Source organism: Pristiophorus japonicus, chromosome 18 (genome assembly GCF_044704955.1).
Source record: "Pristiophorus japonicus isolate sPriJap1 chromosome 18, sPriJap1.hap1, whole genome shotgun sequence".
Taxonomy (NCBI): domain Eukaryota; kingdom Metazoa; phylum Chordata; class Chondrichthyes; family Pristiophoridae; genus Pristiophorus; species Pristiophorus japonicus.
This window is the reverse complement of record NC_091994.1, coordinates 34704881-34727458: the sequence shown is the minus strand read 5'-3', so window position 1 is coordinate 34727458 and position 22578 is coordinate 34704881. Positions and strand designations below refer to the sequence as shown.

The 22578-nt window shown below is 44.0% G+C and overlaps 1 protein-coding gene across 1 annotated transcript in view; it reads right to left on the bottom strand.

The window, feature by feature from the left end:
- fbn2b (fibrillin 2b) overlaps positions 1–22191 on the bottom strand; it is a 563973-nt gene extending 541782 nt beyond the window's left edge. The window contains exons 1-6 of the mRNA XM_070859858.1: positions 22091–22191; positions 21690–21933; positions 11241–11323; positions 8969–9067; positions 3634–3729; positions 1825–1920 (exon numbers count right to left, since the gene is read on the bottom strand). Of these exons, the coding sequence (XP_070715959.1) occupies positions 1825–1920; positions 3634–3729; positions 8969–9067; positions 11241–11323; positions 21690–21865 (550 nt within the window). The 5' untranslated portion in view covers positions 21866–21933; positions 22091–22191. The remainder of the gene's footprint in view (positions 1–1824; positions 1921–3633; positions 3730–8968; positions 9068–11240; positions 11324–21689; positions 21934–22090) is intronic.
- Positions 22192–22578: the final 387 nt, after the last annotated feature.

Sequence of the window (22578 nt, the reverse complement as noted above, 5' to 3'; positions counted from 1 at the left end):
ATCATGTTCCTTGTCTTGTAATCCAATAACGGAAAACATGAATATCAATACAATTCACTATGGAGTCAATTGCTACGCTGTAGAACATCACTGCGCCCTTTGCACCTGATGTCACTGCAATGCCAGTTACACAAGGCTCCTCCCCTTTCCCCAAGTAATCCAAATATTCAGTGTTTCTTTAATATGGACAGGTGAAGTTCAAACATTGCAGGATACAAACTGTACCCTGACTAGTTAATCCAGCTCCCTCGCACTGCGAGGTTCAGTAACTGCTCCCTGGCAGCACCCCGTACCTCGACTGATATTAATCCAGCTCCCTCGCCCGGCAAGCTCAGTAATCTCTCCCAGTCAGCAATGTGCGTCACTGACTCAAGCCCCACTGACGCTGATCCAGCGCCCTCACCACGATTGAACTCTAACTCCAAGCCAGAGCGCTATGTCACTGACTATCTCGACTGATGTTAACCCAGCCGCCTTGCACTGGAAGGTTCAGTAACTGTTCCTCGCCAACACTAACTGTACCACAACTGATGTTAATGCAACTCACAACACTGAGCTCAGTAATCCCTCCCAGCCAGCACTATGTCACTGACTCTATCTCTACTGATACCAATCCAGCTCCCTCACACTGCAGAGCTCAGTAACTCCTTTTCACTAGTGCCCAGACTGTACCTCAACTGATACTCACTATTGACAGAGCAATGTCACTCTCACCCAGAGACAACCTATACCCCACTGTTCATGGATTAAAAAAGATTTCTTGTCACTTCCCAACGACAGTTTGTGTGGGAAAATGGCAGAGTTACAATTGGCTGACAGACACCTGGCTTTTTCCCCTTCAAAGGATGCCTGTCCCAAAGGGTGCCTGTCCCAATGTATGTACGAGGGAGACACACAGCTGCTCAGAATGGCTGCCTCTACAGGCTTGATTACATTTGAGTCACACCTTCCCATTTGTTGCAATTTAGCAGTAGACTCACAGCAAACATTCAGGGTCGTAGGTGCAATTATCCAGGGTAAAATCTGGCAGTCTGGACCTGCAGCTGACCGGTGCTGTAAATCAGAAGATTCCCATTTGGCCAGGGTATGCAACTAAGGTGTAGATGAAAAACCCATTGCAGGTATTGGGCTGAAGTGTACAAGTGCATGAACTGAGCCAGGACATTCCCATGGTAACCCTGGGGAACTGAGCCTGGGCATCCCATAATAACCCTGGGGCATTGAGCCTGGACATCCCATAATAACCCTGGGGAACTGAGCCTGGACATCCCATAATAACCCTGGGGCACTGAGCCTGAACAGCTCATAATAACCCTGGGGAACCCATTTGGTCTGTAATACAAAAGTAGTTTTTGATAGTGGTTGGATAGCTCGAGATCATTTTTTTCTTCACTTTCTGTGCTTCCATTTTGTTTTCTTTGTTACAGCAGTGACTACACTTTGAAAGTACTTCATTGCCCGCATAGCACTTTGGGATGTCCTGTGGTGATGAAAGGCACGATATAAATGCAAGTTTTTGTTTTATGTTTTCTCACAATGATGTAAATCACATCTGTGCATCACATTTACACCCGTAACACTAGTTTTAGAGAAAACAAATTGCCCCCCCCAAATTATTTTTAAAATGGTTTTCAGCCAGCCAGAATTGATCTCTGGGCTTCTCTACTGCTCCAATCATTGTAGAGCATGGCGGGGGGGGCGGCGGGGCGGGGAAGTCTCACACACCAACGATAAAGAATTATAAGATTCATCCTAATACAGGGTTGGTGGTCCATAACCCTAGAATTGAACAGTCCCTCAGAAGGACATGGAGATGTGGCCTACCTCGCTCACACTGCGGCCCAGTGAAGCCATACACACACGCACAGCGACTCGGTCCGATGCACCGCCCTCCGTTCTGACAGCCGGTTTTACACACAGCTAAAAGAAAAGAAGAGATGACATCTGTTGGCAATGTGTTCGCATCACTGGTTTGGACAATGACACTAACAATGATTTTTTTTTACCATTTCAAATACGTTAAATGCAGTTTAGATTAAATCCAATTTTTAATGGAAATAAACGTAGGCCCTTACAGTTAGCATGAACTTGCCCTGAAACATCATACAGTGCAAACCGGCTTCTTGGATAAATCATGGCTTCCCGGAAATGACAGAAGAACTTACCGACTTTGTTCAACGAAGGATGTGCCAAAATAACTTCAAATGTGACAGATGTAGCTTGTCAGGAAGCTACCTTAAAATATGCATTTAATTTCATATGGGTTACATCAATGGGAAGTGGAACAGGCCTGCCATTAGGGATGCCATAGTCGCTAGTTCCACCCAGGCCTTATTTATAATATCTAGCCTATGCTTGAAGTTATCAGTGACACTTGTTCACAGTTCCTGCCGTTATGAACAGATGCTACCCCAGTGCCTCGATTATCCAGTTATATGATATCTGACAGCTGGAATCTGGGATCAACTGGAGGTTGCAGGCAAGAGCTGAATTGATATCTTTCATTTGCCCACGTTCTGCATTTGACTAGCACCCTCTGCCTCTGTGATTCATCAACTGCGACGTCTGCAATGCAGGCAGACTTGGTTTGGACGCCTGCCGCTTGGGCTGGATGATGGTGTTAATATCCAAAGCCAGTCAACACAAATGGTGTCAATCGATGAAATATTGTTTCATTGTACATTTGGGGAAGGATTCAGCAGTTTAGGCTGATGGTCGTTTTTTTTTTTTTTTACAGTTAATAACCGGCTACTAAATATTAAAGCTGGCTAATCAAGGTTAACCACCAGTCCAAATAGTCAAACTTTCACCCTATTTGTACAGGATGGAGACTGATAGTCTGTTGTGTCAGACATGGCTCAGTGGTAGCACACTTGCCTCTGAATCAGAAGGGTGTGGGTTCAACTCCCACTCCAGGAACTTGAGCACATAAATCTAGGCTGACACTCCAGTGGAGTGCTGCACTGTTGAAGGTGCCGCCTTTTGGATGAGACTTTAAACCGAGGCCAAGACTGCTCTCTCAGATGGATGCAAAAGATCCCATGGCACTATTTCTAAGAGAGGGACAGTTATCCCCTGTGTCCTGGTCAATATTTATCCCTCGATCAACATCACTAAAACAGATTATCTGGTTATTATCACATTGCTGTTCGAAAACTGGCTGCCGTGCTTCCTGCACTACAACAGTGATTACACTTTAAAAAGTACTTCATTGGCTGTAAAGCACTTTGGGATGTTTTCAGGTCATGAAAGGCGCTATATAAATGCAAGTCTGTCTTTCTTCTTTTTTTCCACTGTCATCGACAGATGCCGGGCATTGGTGCAGAACAGGCGTCTGGTGCAGGAAATGCATTCTGATCGCAGTCAAAGCTCGGAACTTGTTAAAAGCCCAAGAGGTGGTCTCATATCACAGCAGTACAGTTAACAACCTGTATGATTAGCTACAGACCACTGCTGTTTTCAGGACAGGTTATTACTCAATGAATAAAGATTGAAATGACTTGCAGCTCCGCTGTTTCTATAAGGAGTGGGCAACATTTGCCCTGCTGATCAGCTTGCTCAGTCCCTCTCCACTCTGCCTGCACTGGGACCCAATATAAAGGCTATTTGCAGTACTGTGACGTTGATACTCACGTTGTCCACAGTGCGTCCCGGTGTAACCCTTCTGGCAAACACAGCTGTCATCCGAGCAGGAGCCACCATTCATACACCTGACATTACATTGCTGAACTGCAAGGAGAACAGAGAGGTCAGATGACTCTGTATTTACAGAATAACAAAAATCAACTTTGACTTCTTCACATGTGGCATTTGTTGCACCTACACTCGAATGTGGCTTCAAGGCCACACCATCACTGTGCTCAGTAAAGCTCAAAATCGCATTCACTTTACAGGCTCTTCTTGCTCAGCAGACAGGATTAGCTAAAAGCTCACCTCCCACCTCATTGCTTCTGACTCTCACTGTCTCACCTGTGCCTGACCATGTGTCTGACCAATGTCCGACCGTGTGTCTGACGGTATGCCTGACCATGTGTCTGACCAATGTCCGACCGTGTGTCTGACGGTATGCCCGACCGTGTGTCTGACCTGTGCCTGACTGTGTGTCTGACCAATGTCCGACCGTGTGTCTGGCGGTATGCCTGACCGTGTGTCTTACCCGTGCCTGACTGTGCGACCTATTTCTAAAATCCCACAATTCTCCTGAATTTAATTTTCTATAATTGTAGACAGAGGTATATTTTTTAAAGTCTCAGCTTAATCAAAGTACAGAATAATTTATTAAGGATTATTTAATATTGCACAATTTAATATGGGAACAGTCCAATCAGCAGAAGATTGTTTTGCTCAAAATGAATCAGTGCGTTGACAATAAAACTGCCCCGGGAGGGGGGATTTGCTCCTCTCTGGGTGAATCTGTACCGGGCTTCCCGCTTAGCACGGTTTCCAACTCTAACTTGGCTTCTGGGTAGGCACTGAGCAGGAAGGAGATCTTCAGTGCTGTATGGAGGGAAGGTGGAGTCCACCCACCTGGAGTTGTGTTAATACAAACCCACCACAGGATCATCCTAATCCTCCTGACTAGACCACAGCCGAATGACCTTTCATCTTCACTGCCTGGGCAGAGTGCAGAGAGAATTCTCACAGGGAGGATTAGATGCTGGTAACAGAACCCGACTCATTTTCCTTTCATTTCAATTAATGGAATGAAAATCGGGAAGGTTCCATAATTAGCATGTGATCCTCCCTGTCTAATTCTCCTCTCTGCGTTCCGCCCAGGCGATGCTTGGCGCACGGGCATTCAAGACAAGAGGTCACCCTGGTGTGTCCTCCCAACTCGGGAGGGGCCATTGAAAGGGAGAGAAAGGAAATAAAAATAAATGATGCAGTCTCAAGTGGATGGTGCTGGTTTATGACACTGCTGTGAATTGGCCATTTGAAGCCACTTGTTGGCCTCTGCTCAAATGGGCTTTTTCATCCGGCTCACACCTTTATGTTTATTTATTAGAAGAATTATTATTTCAAAGACGAAAGGCTAAAGGAGAAGGTGTGAATGCAAGGGGCCTGGGGCAGGTGGGGGGAGGAGGCAGTGGGCAGATGGGTGAAAACATTACTGCACTTTTAAATCCTTGGGAAAACAGTGTGGCTACCAGCTGTTATAATAGGAGGGAATCAGCCCCAGTCACTCACATATAACAGGAGAGAATCAGGCCCCACTCACTCACACACAAGAATCAATAATAAAACCATTGCCCATCCCTTCATAAGTGCATGTGGCTGGTGGGGGGTGGTTTTTTCAATTTTCGCTAGCTAGTAATGGTAAAAGATTTGATGGGCTGAATGGCCTCCTTCTGTGCTGTACTATTCTATGATTCTATGAAATGTTAAAGAGAGAGGTTGAGAATATCCTACTAGGCTTTTTTTTAAATTAGTTAATTATCCGCCAGATCACCACATTAACCAAAATGGAAGCATTTGGAAATATTTCTTAAATATTGGTCTGGTTTCTAAGTTACAGCTGTTTAAAAACACACTAGGATTGAATTCTCCGGATCTCCCGCTGTAGTTTTGGTAGAAACCCCAGGAAATGGTATAAATGGCCTTTTACGCAATTTCTCCAAGGTTTCTCCCGACCTTCCGATGAAGTTACGCAGAAATGACACAGAAATTCAGTCCCACAATATCTTATTTCCAGATGCTTGTACATTTTTAATGATAGTTTATAATTTTTGCATGTTTGTATCCAGGAATAATCACTAAATATATCTTAATGACAAAAGCAAATGACTTTTAGCAATTGAAGAGTAGGATATGTTGGTGCAGTAACGGGCTTTGAAACACAGACACTCCAGGTGGGTCAATGTGTCTAGTGCTTGTCTCTTAACTTTGTCCTGTTGTGATCTCCACAATTATTGTGATTATCCCAATGGGATTGTGAGAGGCAGATTACAGATGGCAGGGTGTAGTAATGAGACAGTCAACACCGATCACATCCCAGTGATTGTTTACAGTGCAAAATAAAACTCAAATGGCCATCCTGTTTATGGATAGGTGAATTTATAGTTCCAGATGGGTACGTGTCAACCATGGCATAGTGGGTAGCATTCTTGCAACCAAGAAGGTTGTGCGTTCAACTCCCACGCCAGAGACTTAAGCATAAAAACCTCGGCTGAGGGAGTGCTGCACTATCTTTCGGATGAGACGTTAAACCGAGGTTCAGTCTGCCCTCAGGTAGATATAAAAATCCCATGGCACTATTTAAGAAGAGCAGGGAAGTTCTCCCTGATGTCCTGGCCAATAGTTATCCTTCAATTAACCTCACTAAATCAGATGATCTGGTCATCATCACAATGCTGTTTGTGGGAGCTTGCTGTGCATAAATTGGCTGCTTCATTTTCTACGACACTTCAACAGTACTTCATTAGTTGTAAAGTGCAGTGGGATGTCCTGAGATTGTGAAAAGTGCTATATAAATGTAAGTCTTCTTTCAGCCTGGGAAACAAACTCTCTCCCAGTGACTTCCAGATTGTAATTCACACGAAGAACCATTTTAGCCCGCTGGCTGCACCAGTCCTTGCAGAGTTTGTGCATCCTCTGCTTTTCTAACTTACCACCACCAAGAGATTCCTCAAATACCATGAAGCCATTGGGTTGTTATAATTAGCTCTGCTCTGCGTGCAGGACAAGCCCTGCGCTGATATTTCACTGCAGCCATGTGACTCAGACTGCTCTATGCTGTCAGTAATGATTCATAGTGCTCGCCCATTAACCCTCTCACCATGCCTGGAGGCCAGGCGCTGTGAGCCAGCCAATCTAAACAGAGTGATTATCAGACTAACATTGTTCATTTCTGAATGAGTCAAATTCTTCTTCAGCTGGAATGCATTTGGAACGCACAATGTTCACTTTCTGATTGCTCATGTAGGAACAGAAACATAATACGTCATGTGACCTTAGTCTACATCAAGCAACAGATTTATTTTCAATATTATTTGCCCCCCCCACCCCCGCCATCTCTTGAAGGTGCTGGTTCCTGCTGGGATGAGAGTTCCACAGGGGCAGCAGCCCTCCAGTACTCCGCCCCTTCCTCACCTAGACAGCTAACTGCCATGGAGTTATCACAGCCGAGCGTGAACCTGCCCTCACCTGATGTATACATGCCCACTTTCCACCAGAAGTCTTTGGATAACGATCAGGTGAATGCTGGCTGATCTTTTGTCTTCCCTGGCCATAAGGGGTGGCATAACCAATTGTAACTCTTACTCTGCTTTTCTGACTTTTCCTCAGTTAAGTTAATAATCGAATCAGTATCCCCCGCATTCAACCCCTATACTGCACAACTTGCAGTGTATCCTGCACTGCATGTCCTATGGTAATTAAGTTCAATGTAGTAAGCGTAAGGGCTGCCTTCAACTATTAACCATGTACTATACTATACTGTTCTCTCTCCCTCAGACATTCCAGCATGGTGAAATGCTAGAGCTTTGCCCCTTAAACCAGGCTGAGTGTTGGCTGGGAAAAGAAAGATACTGGAAACCTGGACTGAAGGCAATTTCTCCAAACTCACATTGAAAGGAAGCAGAATTGAGAGGGTCTGGAGAGGGAAACACAAAGGATAATGAGAGGGGGTTAATTATTAAACCATTGAGTTTTGGTGTTAGCTCCAGGGAGTGGAACTCACTTGATGAGGGACCATCACTTGCCCTGTAGAGCTACTGTCAAATCCTCGATATAAAAAGGTCGGAGCAGGACTACACACCAATGCAACGCAGGATAAAAAAGGATAAGAAACTAGGTGATTTCATGAACTGATCCTGAAACAGCTGGAGTCATCATTCCCCAATGAGAACACAGGCTGTTATAATCTACTGCCAAAAGAAAAATCATTAGTTACGTCAAGGCTCAGGGAGCCAGTCATCCAGCAGCATCCTGTACAATGTACAAATACCTTCTGTGGAAGTTGGAATTTGATCTGGTTCCTAGATGAAGCTGGGATAGCACAGTGTGACTGGCTTGAGATATCGGACAGCAACCTCCCAGCTGTTCAGTCCAGTTACATTCTGTACTAACACTGCCCACAGTCTCTAGTCTATGCAAAGCTAATTCTAACAACCCATTGACCAGTGGCTGCAGCGCATCCCAATGTTTGAAGAATCTCTTGAGGCTGGTAGTTAGAGCTGCAAGGCCTGGCAGAGTCTACTGTCAGGCATTTGTCTCGGAATCCCTGTGCACCTGGATACTACTATGCCAATATCCCTGAATTTATGGTCCTTAGTTTAGTTTCTGCCTCAATTCAGTTGTTGGGCTATTGCTATATTGGGGGGACCGAGTTACACATTGGACATACCACTCTACAACAACAACATGCGCCGATATAGCGCCTTTAACATAGTGAACATCCCACGACGCTTCAGAGTATTATGAGATTTAAAAATTTGACACCGAGCCGCACAAGTTTTGACACCGAGCCACACAAGTAGAAATTAGCGCAGGTGACCAAAAGCTTGGTCAAAGAGGTATGTTTTAAGGAGCGTCTTGAAGGGGGAAAGAGAGATAGAGAGGCAGAGAGGTTTAGGCAGGGAGTTCTAGAGCTTGGCGCCTAGGCAACAGAAGGCACGGCCACCAATGGTTCAGCGATTATAATCAGGGATGCTCAAGGGGGCAGAATTAGCGGAGCACAGACATCTCAGGGGGATGTGGGGCTGGAGGAGATTAGATAGGTTCTAGGTTCAAATTGAACCCAGAATGAACATTTCCTCTGTCTGGTGGCTGTAAGAGCCCAATTCAAGGTGAATTACAACAGGTAGTGTAGAGGCAGCTTTACTCTGCATCTATCCCATGTTGTACCTGACCTGAGAGTGTTCAATCGGGCAGTATAGAGGGAGGTTTATCCTGCACTTAACCATTACATTGATTAGAAGAGGAGGTTTGGTGCCTATATTATCTGTAGGGTCAATGCAATGTTACTTACTTGAACCAGATCCACAACCTGGGGAGAGTTGCCCGTTGGAACAAGTGCACATATTTGGTCTGGAGCAGAACCCATCACCACACGTGTTCCGACAAATGGCTGTACAAAGACAAAAGGAAATGCTCTTTAGAAACTGCCAGCTGCGTGTAAAGCAATGAAAGATACACTTGGCTGTTGATAGGTCACCTTTAACTCAGTTGAAGTGAAGACTCATCCATTTATGGCAATGTTACACTGTCACATTTACAGTGACATATTGCTGTTATATCTACAGTGAGATTGATAGTGACAATAGCCTGTTACATTTACAGTGACACGATGCCGTTATGTTTACAGTGAGGTTGTGCTGTTTTATTTGAAGTGACACTAAGCAGTCACATGGTGGGTGACGGCCTTTCTGGGTTTGACATGGCTTTGCATTGTCAAACATTGGCTTGCTGTGTCCCCGCTACAAGAATGTCAAACTTTGACCTTTGGCCTGGCTGGAAATGCCCTTTCTTAATACTGTTTCAACTAATCAAAACCCTTGCAAGTTCCATCGACCTTTACATGAATGGGAGGAAGCAGCAAAACAATTTAGAACAGATACATTAGATCAGTTAGATAGACAAGAAAAACAATTTAAGTGGAAGAGGAAAAGGGGGTAATGGATAGAGGATTGGTTAATAGACAGAAAACAGAGTAGGGATAAACGATTCATTTACAGACTGGCAGGCTGTAACTAGCAGGGTGCCTCAGTTATTTACAATCTATATTAAGGATTTAGATGATGGGACCGAGTGCAATGTATCCAAGTTTGCTGACAATACAAAGCTAGGTGGGAAAGAAGCTGTGAAGAGGACGCAACAAGCCTGCAAAGAAGCACAGCGAGTTAGCATGTAGGTACAGCTAGCAATTAGGAAGGCAAAAGGCATGTTGGCCTTTATTGCTAGAGGGTTAGTGTACAACAGTAAGGAAGTCTTGCTACAATGCCTTGGTGTACAGGGCCTTGGTGAGACCACACCTGGAGTACTGTGCATAGTTTTGATCTCCTTATCGAAGGAAAGATATAGTTATCTTAGAGGCATGCAACAAAGGTTCACTAGATTGATTCCTAAGGGTTGTCCTATGAGGAAAGATCAAGTAGATTGGTCCTAAACTCTCTGGGGTTTTGAAGAATAAAAAGTGATCTCATTGAAACATACAAGATTCTGAGGGGAATTGACAGGGTAGATGCTGAGAGATTGTTTCTCCTGGCTGGAGAGTCCAGAACTAAGGATCATAATCTCAGGATAAGGGGTCGGCCTTTTAAGACTGAGATGAGGAAGAATTTCTTCACTCAGAGGGTTGTGAATCTTTGGAATTCTCTACCCCAAAGGTCAGTCGTTGAGTATATTAAAGGCAGAGATAGATGGATTTTTGGACTCTAGGGAAATCAAAGGATATGGGGATCAGGCAGGAGTGTGGAGTTGAGGTCGAAGATTAGCCATGATCTTATTGAATGGTGGAGCAGGCTCGAGGGGCCGTATGACCTACTCCTGCTCTTAATTTGTTATGTTCTTCTGTTCTTAAAGAGTGGAGGAAAAGGGAAGAAAAGTGAGCAAGAAACATTTACATTTTCATTAAAAATGCTCGAGTAATTTTGAGTGTTAATGATGGGAATATTTGAAATCTGAGAAGCTGCCTTACTAGAATATTAGCGTCTGTTTCAGTGTTAAAGATTGTGTGAGCTGACAACTTATTTATAACACTGGCTGGCCTGGGAACTCTTTCAGATCCACGGGCAGTAGAACTGATAACTCTAGAGCTGGACATATTCCTGGAGGTTTCATTACAAGACCTCCCAATTCCAAAGAACCCGCATAGGCAATCAGCGTTTCTCCTCCCCTACCCCCTCCCTTCTATTTCCAATATTTCTATAACTAATAAACAAAAGTATTCAAAGAATATGAAACAAACATCATTTGATTAATGCCGCTATGATTTCCTCCCGGGTTGCTCAGCTGTGTCCGGGGGATGAATCTTCAATTCCTGGGCACTCCAGGGCAACACCAGCAGGTTAGGCCAAGGGCCGATGTATGCTACAGCACAAAACCTAATGCAGTAGGAAAACTATGGGTTGTTTTTTGGAACAATATGGCAGTTGAGTACTGCATCAGGAATTTGAAGTCTTAGTTCAACATTAGATGGTCTCCAGTACAACAATTAATTAGCATCGACGAGAAAAAGAATGTAACCTAAAGAGACCCACCATAAAACAAGTTTTCCCATGGATGGAATTAGCTGTACTTACGCACAATACATTGATTACCACCAGGCAACGTTTTCCATCCAGGACAGCAATAGGAATGAAATCGAGATCCGCACACATTTGGCCTGAAAGAAAATGAAAGGTATCGGTTACACAGCTTCCTCGGATCTCATCGGCTCCTATAGCGCTAGCTGTACTCAATGTACTGGTAATGGTGGAACACGGGACTGGGATTACTGCAGTAACTTCTTCCCATTACCATCCATCTTGGTGCAGTTTGTTTACAGTGTTATGGTATTAATGCCACAATAGTAAAGGGATGGAATAACTTCTTCCTTGCAGATTGCAGTACAGGTGAGGCTTTTTTGTCTTCAGCTCTCGAAAGTTTCATTCTAAAATTTTGTGGAACCATGCAGAATGCTGTTTGTGATAGCCAACTGGAGAACATTATAAAAATGTGCAAAAGTACAATTGGATCATAATTCACTTCAAGAACAAATACAACGACCCCCAACTCATGGTATCCCTAGTTAAGAAAGCTTTTAGTTTCCATCCCTGAATCCACATGTAGCCTCCTGCTGGAGACACTGCAAGGTCAGGCCTGCATTCACCTCAGTACCGTTCCTTGGTTGATTCAGTAGGAGGTCTCTCTGTGCAATTCATCGCCCCTCACCTAGCTTTCTCATCCTCGAATGCTTTGAGACTAAAAAGCTTAACTTATAGGGGAACCCAAATGTGTGACTGATAGTCGAGTCCAACAGTCAGATTCTCAGTCAAAGTTAATAGGAACATTACTGGCCCCTCACTTGCTTGACACTTAAATCTATGTGTCAATGTTAAAATTGATCTTTGTGGCTCTCATTCACATCACTAGTCCCACTTCCCATCTTAAGCAGAAGGTAAAATTGAGATGTTGCCTCACTAGAGGCTATGCCCTGTCTGTACATGCCTTGACCACACTAACACTGCAGTCACTGCCATATTCACACAACATACCCTGATCTCCCTGGATAGTTCACTTTCTTGCTGTTAGAAGCTTCCCGTTAGGGAATGAGGAACATTCCCAACATATCAGCAATTCCAGGCAATTTGATGGTGCGGAAGGATTTCAAGGCTCACTGAGCATTATTGGAGGCCTTTCACCCTCCAGTTAAAGGTCAGCCTGACTTTCCCCAACAGTCCACAGTTCTTGTCTGGTTTAGGTCAATAGGGTAAGCTCTGAATCAGCCACAGATCTGAGCCAAGGACTGATGGTATACAAGTGTATTACAATGAGAGTTCAACAACTCTGGTGGGATTTACTTGATGTTGAACGACCCGTGTAAATGATTCAAACAAGAAACGGTGAAAGATTCCACTAATCTGACTTTGTACAGACAATGCAGAGAAATATTCAGCCAGTCTTGTGATTATGGAAGTGCCGGTGTTCAGAATAGAGACACGGACATGGATTCCTCTCCAGCCAGAGGTCAGGCTAATGGGAAACGTCTTTCAGGAAAGGCTTGAATAGTTTCAAATATTTATTATCTCGGTGTATGACTATGGATTGAGGGCAACACTTTACAGAAGGAGACATACTGCTCAGCACTCCCCTGCTCTCAATATCCAAAGGCTGGGGGCGGGTATTTCTGCGTTAATAGGAGTGTGAGGTACGGACCCAGCAATTATAGCAATAAGACTGATCTGACCATAACATCATATCTACCCTTATGAGTTGGTAAATCAAGTAGTGTTGACAATTCCTAACTGATTGCTGGCTTGGAGCGTTGTGTTGCGTTGGTCACATTATGCCATTAGCAAGGTGCTGCCATTCAATCAGCTACTGGGCCCCAAGCCCTGGAACCGCCCCCCCCCGCCATCCCCCAAAACCTCTCCGCCTCTCTACCCTGCTCTAAAACACTCCATAAAACCTACCTCATCATAATATCTTGTGGCTCAGTGTCAAATTTTGCTTGATAACCTGGAGATGTTTTATTGCATTAAAGGTGCTATATAAATGCAAATTGTTCCTGTTGCTGCTGCTTCCAAGGAGTCGATTCCCACTTATATCAATACCAAACCTCGTCAACTCCAGATCAACAGATACCTGATCCGAAAAGGAAATCTGGACCCCCCCCCCCCCAAGCCCTTTGTAACCGTGCCCACTGTATACAACTGCTATCTAGGCCAAACATTCCACCAAATCCCAGATCCAAAGATAGCAAGTTCTTTAATTATTTGTTTTAATAGAAGCTCATGGTTCTAAATCCTTGCCATCTGTTTTAACAGTCCAGTCATTATTGTATAAAATGGACAGTCTTATTACTGAATGGTTTTATTTAGGTTGAATTACTAGACGACTGACTGATTACACCAGAAGAATCAACCAGTGTGCCATAGCCTGCAACAGGAACAGAGCAGGAATTAAAGACAGGACGCATGCTCTCAGATATCTGATCTTGCATTGAGACACCCTGGGATTGGCCAAGGCCCACAGGGCATGATATCCCCAAGATTGGAAAGATAGGATGAAGTAAATCAAGTAGTCGCAATTAAGTGACATCAAGCTTGGGTTGTAACAGGCTGTAAATTGTAATAGGGAGACTGAGGGAGGTGAGGATGTCCTGGAAGAGCATTATTTAGCGTACGAGGTAGTGTGTTGAGTTCTCATTTCAGGACATTGACGATGTCTGGGGGGGGGGCAGGATAGGAAGATGCAGTAGGATTTAGTACTTGGAGTTTAGGAGGAACTAGAGAGAAGAGTTCAGAGGAGCACAGACCATTGTTGTATCAATTTGCTATTGCCCCGTGAAACACTCAATCATTTAGTATTAGTCACACAGAGGACAGAGGCAAGCTAGGGCCAGTAAAGGCATCTCTGAAACTGGTGGCCTTGCCTTTGTTATGCTAAACTCATTCTAAATCCCAGGTTAACCATTCCAAAGTCTTGACCAACAAAATGTTAAATTGGATTACTAATTGTTTTACTGTTTAAACCCTTATTCTTGGACTTTGCGCTGCAGGAAAACTGATGGGAAGTTTTTACATTTTATTGATCCGGTGAAGGCGGAAGACTGAGCCGATCTTGACTCGAGCTCTGACAATCTTGAGGGCCTTAAATCGGAGGATTAGGAAATCTAGTTGGGTGCCACTGATGCATGAATTTCTGACCGTTTGATCTCAGCCGGGGCGGTGGGGGCTATAATCGGCCTTGTGGCCCATGGGTTAGGAAGGGCAATATTAGTCTGGGGTCCTGCTCCTGGTCACTATCCACTGACCCCTGCTGGAAAATGGGGATCAGGCTCAGCGACATGATCTCCCAGTATGGGAGAGTACAGACCAGTTCCTCCTCCAGTATCCCTGTGGGATCATGCCTTAGTAAGATTCAGTGCCTTAAGACAAATTGAAAAGAAATCAATGAATCCAGCCTCACACTGTTCAACATCAGAAAATTCTTGAGTCGTATTGAGAGCAGTTGCAAGTCCCTGCAAAGCCAGTGTGATAAGGTTTCATGTATTTTCACCAATTTTGCCCTTAACCTAGCCACAGAGAGTTCACAGCCATCATAGACTTTACTTTGCATGGGTCATTAATTCAAATTTCCATTTTGTCTCCTCTCTGGCTCCATGTTGTCCCCTGTGAGAGAGGAGAGTCTGGGCCACGTGTGATTTTCAGCAATCTTTGCATTTCAGAAACTGCCTCCAAGTCCTCCAGTTTACGCAGCATTAGCAATCTATTCAGGCAGTAGATGCTGCAAAATTCAAACCGGCAGGTAGGCTCTACCTGACAAACAGCACAGGCTGGTACCCTTGCTTAATAATACACAACTTCTAGAAGTACAGGATAGTCTTTATCGCTTCTCAAGATAAAGGGTCATTGACCAGCAGAGCTCACCCATGCAGGGTAGGAGCTCAATAGATGAGAGTGCGATTGGAATTGTGCCCCTAGAATTGAGACTCCAGCACTGTACCAGGGCTCAAACTAGGCGTGTACCAGAGCTGAAGGCAGGACCACACCAGATCTGTCCCAGGTGTGTAATAGGCTGAAACTAGGCATGCACCAACTCATACCACGAAAGGCTGTCTCTCGTCAGCTAGTTATAGAGAAATTCCATCTTTACTTCTTTAAAAACCACATGTACAACAATTAAATCGGACATGTTGTGAGTCCATCCATTGAACGGGCTACCCTTATCGATCTCTGCATTGTATTTTTTTTATTCAGTCATGGGATGCAGGCATCGCTGGCAAGGCCAGCATTTATTGCCCATCCCTAATTGCCTTTGAGAAGGTGGTGGTGAGCCATCTTCTTGAAACAACTGGCTTGCTAAGCCATTTTAGAGGGCAGTTAAGAGTGAACCACGTTGCTGTGGGTCTGGAGTAACATATAGGCCAGACCGGGTAAGGACGGCAGATTTCCTTCCCTATATTAGTGAACCAGATGGGCTTTTACAACAATCCGGTAGTTTCATGGTCACCATTACTAGCTTTTTATTCCACAGCTATCGCGCTGGCACCTGAACCTGAGAAACATGCAATAAATTCACTTTCCTTGCCAGTTTCCTTCACCAATCTTCTTTCGTCTCCTGTAGGGGCACAGTTCACCAGATGATAACCTTTGCTGGGTTAAGTTCCCCAAGCACTGACTCTTAGTGGGGTACAGTTCTCTGGGCAGTGACTCTAGGCGGGATACAGTTGTGCCAGATACTGACTCTGACTGGGTTGCAGTACCCTGGGTGATGACTTTTGCTGGAATACAATTCCCCAGGTGATCACTCTTGCTGGGGTAAAATTCTATAGGCACGAGATCCTTTCCAGACCACCCCCCACCAAAGTAGCCGTTTCTTCTATGAGCCTAAACAGTAAATATCAACTGAGTACTCAACTGCAGGGGAGGGCGCCAGAGTTGAACCCAAACAAGTCTTCACCCAATATCCACGAACACTCATTATCAGTAAAAGTGATCTGGAGCAGGAATCCCACTTGATTTTGCCTTCCTTAACCCATGTTCATTAAGGCTAATTTTAGCCTTTTATCCCTGGTCACCCCGGTTGAGATCAGACCTGAAACCTGGGTCCTTCCTGATGTAGATCAGTTGCTCACTGATTAGCTTCTCTGATGGCTAAGAGTTTAACAAGAAATTTCAGTGCGTAAAGAGTTAAGTATGTCTGGATTGGGAGGATTCAGGAACATAAACACTTCCTGTTGCTCAAAAACCACTTGTTGAAGAAAACCCACAATTTGAAATACTAATTCTAATTGCTGTCTCCGTTCCCCAGAGTTTCCGTTGCAATAAGGATTCATTTTAAAATCACAGCTGTTGGCCAGAAACAGTGATAATAGTTTTCTCCCAAGTTAGACAAAGGTCTCAGCTGCAAATGATAAATATGAACAGTATCTGTTGCAAGTGTATATGGACCTCCAAATCTGGAATTACTGGTTTGTCCATATAGGATGGCAGGAATGACTCTATGATGCCAATCAGACAGTTTATACATGGAGCACAGTTACATCAACACTTCTGCCCAACATATGTGAGCATCATGTTGAAATAGCCAAAAAGGTAATGGGCTGTAAGTGTTGGTATCCAATAACCCAAATTCCCTTCCCTATCAATTCCAACCAGTTAGAATGTTAATTGAAACAGGAAATGAACATGACTTGAATTCATTCTGGTTTAAAATGACCAGCCCAGTGCTTTATTAAAATTCACAGGATGTGGGCATCACTGGCAAGGCCAGCATTTATTGCCCATTCCTAATCGCCCTCGAGAAGGTGGTGGTGAACCGCCTTCTTGAACCACTGCAGTCCATATTTTAAAAACATTTTTTTTTTTTTTATTCGTTGCCAATCTTTCCAATTCTTTGTCAAATCACAAACGCCAGAGGTCACCTTGCACACATCAAGGATCACTCTGCGCCAATGCTCTTAGCCAAAAGGCCTAGAGCCACTGCACCGTTCCTGGAAGTACTGCAATACCAGGTTCGTGTCATGGAGGTGGATGGGTCAGGCCCCCCACACACCTCCGTGGAGGTGGATAGGTCAAGCCACCCCACCCACCTCCTATTTCCAAAAAGCATAGGAGAACCACCTTCCTGATCCAGGGAGAACCACTTTGGGGTCATGGTTACTCCCCTGTCAGATCAGTTACGCATGATCTTAGCCAAAAGGCCGCCCACCTCCTATTGATGAAGGTACTCCCACAGTGCTGTTAGAGAGGGAATTCTAGGATTTTGACCCAGCAACGATGAAGGAACGCCGATATATTTTCAAGTCAGGGTGGTGTGTAACTTGGAGGTGGTTCCAACACAAGATAGACTGTGCTAGACTGAGCCTGCAGTTTAATCAGGCTTACACCACATAAGTGGACAAATTTGACATGGGAATCAGACTAACAGTTAATCTCCTACCTTGTATTCAGTTTGGGTCAGTGGATGAAGCTCAGGTTGGCCACATCATTCTGGCCAGTGCTACCCAGTAATGCAATAAATAATCCAGCCAGCAGGTGCAGATGGTTAGGTTTTCTGCAGTGTTACTGCATTGTGTTTGAGGGTCAGCGAATAATTATACAAATGTTTTCCTCAGAAGATTAAATGGAAGGGGTGGCACATATGGTACATTGTGCATTGACTGTGGAAGGAAATTAAATGGGTAGGTAGAGTCCATGATCGGGTAGAATACACATGGGCGGTAGAGGGAGTGGGTCAATGGGGTGAATAGGCTTTTTCTTGTCCCATACTTTCTTCTGTTATTTATACAGACAATATATAATTTGGGGAAATTTATAACTTGTGCTTTGGTAGCCTTTAGACTCCAGAAATTCACAAGAGCACATATTCTTCACCCTTGTGAGGACGCATGCCTTTTCTATACATCATGTCTAACTTTTTTCCCAAATTTCTCCCCTCTTTTTCTTGGGCTATAGTTCCAGGGACACCACCAGCCCCTAGTCCATCAATAAACTGACCATTTCTCATGCGAGTGGAGAGGATAGTTAACTGCGAGAAGCATCATAGCCAAGTTCAATCATGCCCACCTCTGATTTTACACACACACACATTCCAGCAAGCCGACTGCACACTGGTTAAGTGCAGCAACATGGATGATTTTTCTTATCCATACCCCACAGGCACTGTTTAGGTTACATTCTATCACACGTTGCTCCTGACCATTGAGCTGAGCTTGCTCCTAATAATCTCTTGGAGCTGCCAGGAGTTTGTAGGAAGAGTTGTGGGAGTAGCAACGTCAAAATCACCTTCCAGTTTTTTTTCCTCAACCCATAAGGCCAGCATCTCACCTATTCCCAGACTGGCAGACTGAGATAGGGAGCTCTGAGGGGCACCACAAGAACTTTGGGTCACCTTGGGGGCAAATTTACCTTGAACACAATTGCCCAAATAAAAAGCTTAATGCTGTGAAGCTCTGTAGATTTATTAGTTGCCAAAGCAATGGACTCAATCTTTACTAACTCCCATTATCAAGGAATCAATACACAAATACGTAGCACAAAACCGCACCCTCCTTACAATCATATTTCATTGGTAACATCTACAAATAATGATGTAGTTTCAAACTCTGTCTAGCCATTTGTATTGCAAAAAAATTACAGCACTAGTTAGTGTCAGGTCCTGACCCAATTCTGGGCAGAACCATTGGGCGACCCCTCTGGAGAAGGCAGTCTCTCACTCCTTGAGTTTGACACTGCATGGAGTAGAATTCTAATGCGGTTTAAATCATGGCTTAAAATATGCTTGTGTGGGGGCCGCTAATGTAGGTTTCCACATGAGTGTGTAAACCTTGAACACACAGAGCTCTCTCCTAATCGGGAAAATTTGAATCAGAACTGGGCAGAAGTCAGGCCATATAAACAAGGTTCTGCAGAGCTGTTATCAGACCCTTTGCTTCAGTATAAATACACTCTATATTGCATTTATAGACAGAACGCTGTGTCACTCAAAACACAATTTAGCAAATTAGGTGAAAGAATGATAGTGAAACAGCAGAAAATGGCTGGTCTTTTAACTTGTGTTAATTGGTGAATCAAGGCGAGATTGACTCTTGTATTCAGTCTCATTAAAAACATATTCATTCCTGTGATGTAATTACAATAATATATTCACACTGGGTGTATCTGAACCAATCCAGCTCACTTTAAACATAAGAACATAAGACAATAAGAAATAAGAGCAGGAGTAGGTCACTTGGCCCCTCGAGTCTGCTCTGCCATTCAATATCATGGCTGATCTGATCCTGGCCTCAACTCCACTTCCCCGCCCGCTCCCCATGACCCTTGATAAGAACATAAGAAATTGCGCTGTGCTTTATTTACTAAATCCAGAGGAAGGATTTCTTAAATTAATAAAACGCTCTTTAATAGATTAAATATTTCACCACATTCACTGCTGTTCAAATCAGATCATCAATTGTGAATTTAAACTCACTGCATTTTTTTAAAAATTCAGTAATATTTGCAATAACCAATGTTTGAAAGATGGTACCAAAAAACATCTATCCCTAAACATCTGAAGATTATAAGCTGCAATGTACAGATTTGTAAAGTTTAAATGAACTCACCACACTTACTAAGTATAATAAATCATCTATTATCTCAAGACTTCTTTCAAGAGAAATCAAATGAAGACATTGAGGGCTCCATGTTCCAGTCTCACCTCCTCATAGGCATTACAGTGATTCCACTATGTGGAAAATTGAGTGGGAGTCCCACAAATACACAGCCCAGTCTTCAGACACTACATTTGCGACAGTGGGTTTGAGTTAGTTAGAAATGCACTACAGAAAAATCTTAGCTTTAGGTTTCAAATGTCTATAAAAGAGATGATTTTTGGCACTTGCTGATGTATTTTCAGGTAACGCTCTGCTCACTGCTATTACAATAGAGCAGCTTCACTCCTGCATCAGTTGGTAAATTACACTCCGCACGTGTAGCATTCAAAAGGAATCACACTTGATTCAACCACTAACCAGAAGAATGAATTATTCATGGTCCTTTAATCTGAATTGAGTGTCTCAGTTGTGTATACATTTCAACTCAACCGACACTTAAAGTTAATTGTAACTGAATTACAAAAAGTTAATGGAAAATCTACTCGAGGGGCTTATGGCAAGCTGGCCACCAGCAACACACCATGCTCATTGTCCCGTCAGAGTCTAGCTTTGCAGCTTCTGGGTGTCTGCCAGCAGTGGCTGAAAACTTAATGTCTCCATCCTTCAATGGGATACATGTACAACCGTTTTATCGCCCACTTAAAAATAAATAATGAAGATTGCTAGGAAATCTTCACACAAGTTAATTCAAGTTCTGAGTACTTTCTGGGTAACTGTGTAGGTTTGTGATTTAGACAAGATCCAGACTGAAGGCCAGCAGGAAAAACTAAATTTATTCCGATTGTATCTTTTGACAATAATCTCAATACAAGAAACCCCAGCATTGTCAGCACAGTGTGAACTGTTCATTGCACTGCCTTGGCCCTGCTCACTTTCCATTTAACCCCCCTTACAGTCAGCTCATTTCACTGCATGTCTCAGCCTTTTACAGTTTCAAAAACCCCAACTTATCTGCATTGGCTGTATGGGGCTTCCACGAATCAGACCTGTGCCTTGGCAAGTTACAATCCAGGCCACTGGGCTGGAGTTTTCATGGTAAAAGGGATGGAACCAGAGAATGTGATCCCAGAACAATGATAAAAATACAGGAATCCCAAGTAATAAAAAATGGAATGTGACATTCAGAGACCATAAACCATTCGTGATTATAATGGATTTCCAGAGCTGCCTTACTATTATTTGTGTTCATAAGAGTTGTTAAATGCATGGAAGGACATTCACACATATACAATAAAGTTCAAATACAGATTTTACAAGTAGATCCTAAAAGCTCTCTCAAAGATTCCAGTCCAGGACTCACTAAGACCCCCTTCAGATCTCTGTCCCCTCCCCAAGTCACATTCCAACCAAGACAAAGAACTGTGCTCCTCTCAGGAGCAAAATCCAACTCTGAATGCATTCAAATCCCCCCTTTATTAATCGATACATTGCCCTTCCCTGAAAACCGAAACACTCGGCCTCGAACACCCCTTCGCTCTCAGCCAACAGCTGGCTCAAACTTCCAACCGCATTCTCAACACAAAAGCACAAAGTTTGAAGGCGACAAGTGTGAGTGGGGGGTCGGGTTTCGGGTGGAACTAAAAGCTGATGAATGGCCAAACTGCGGAGAGGATCACAGTCGACATTGCCCAGTCCTTCTAGCTTATCCTTTATTAATCGGGGACATTTCAAAAAGGGGGCTCAAACTTCAGATGCTAAGAGGCATGTTTTGTACAAATACATAAATTAAAATTATATATATATTAAATGAGAAAAATTGAAAACTATGATTCGCTGGTATGACCAGGGCCACATTTAGAATGAAATGGGCTGCGGACCCCATCTCTATTTCTTCTATGAGATATTTGACTGTAGTTTTTTCGAATTATTTGCAATGACTGAACTTTACCCTCTCAAGTTGTCTTGACCTCGTCTCCTGACCCGCGATTGTAATTCTCTGTCCCCGGCTCCTGTGAATCTCGCCGCTCCAAACTCGCTTTCTTGTTGGGTCAGCGCCTCTTCAATGAATAGACAGATGAGAGCCGTACACCCCAGCACAAACTTGGCCATCCACCGTGCCCCCATGCTACAACCTCCTGGAGAACGCTTCACACTGCTGCAGACACTCGGCCCCCCGATCCACTCCTATTGGGCTGAAGAGAGAGAGAGAGAGAGAGAGAATTAAAGCGTTGTCTCAGAACTCCCACTCCTCTCCCCATCAACCCCTGACACAGGCAGCAGGCGATGCCGGGGAATGGAGGGGTAAGCACCGTGTACACAAGGGTTTTAAACAAAGAGGCAAAAGTTTACCATCAATGGGAGCGCTCTGCTGAACAGCGGGGAAACATCTGCTTTTAATCAGGACACAGAGAATTCCTTCAGGGTCGGGAGGTAGATCCTGATCAGCCCAGAGCTCTTTGTTTGGTGGGGGATCTGGGCCGGGGAGGGAATAAAATCCCAACCCGAGGAGGAGGGGGGAAAGCTGGATCTAAACTGGGTAAGGAGGCGGTCCTTCGTCGACAGTGGTGAGGGGCTACGAGACAAGCCCAGCACATTCCTGAGCCAAACGTTTCTCGACTTCCATGGGGTCTGAAATTAACAAGGAACAGCTAAACACTTTCAGCTGCAAGATCCCTTTCCAGGGATCTACTTGTCAATTTCAAACTCTCCCAGCAATCCGTGACTTTAAAAAAAATGCGAGCTCAGGTATATATTTTTTCTAAATAATGGAGAAAGAAAATAAAAGGATTGATCAGCAGAACTGAGCAGACCTGAGAATGGGTGTAGAAAGCGATCCT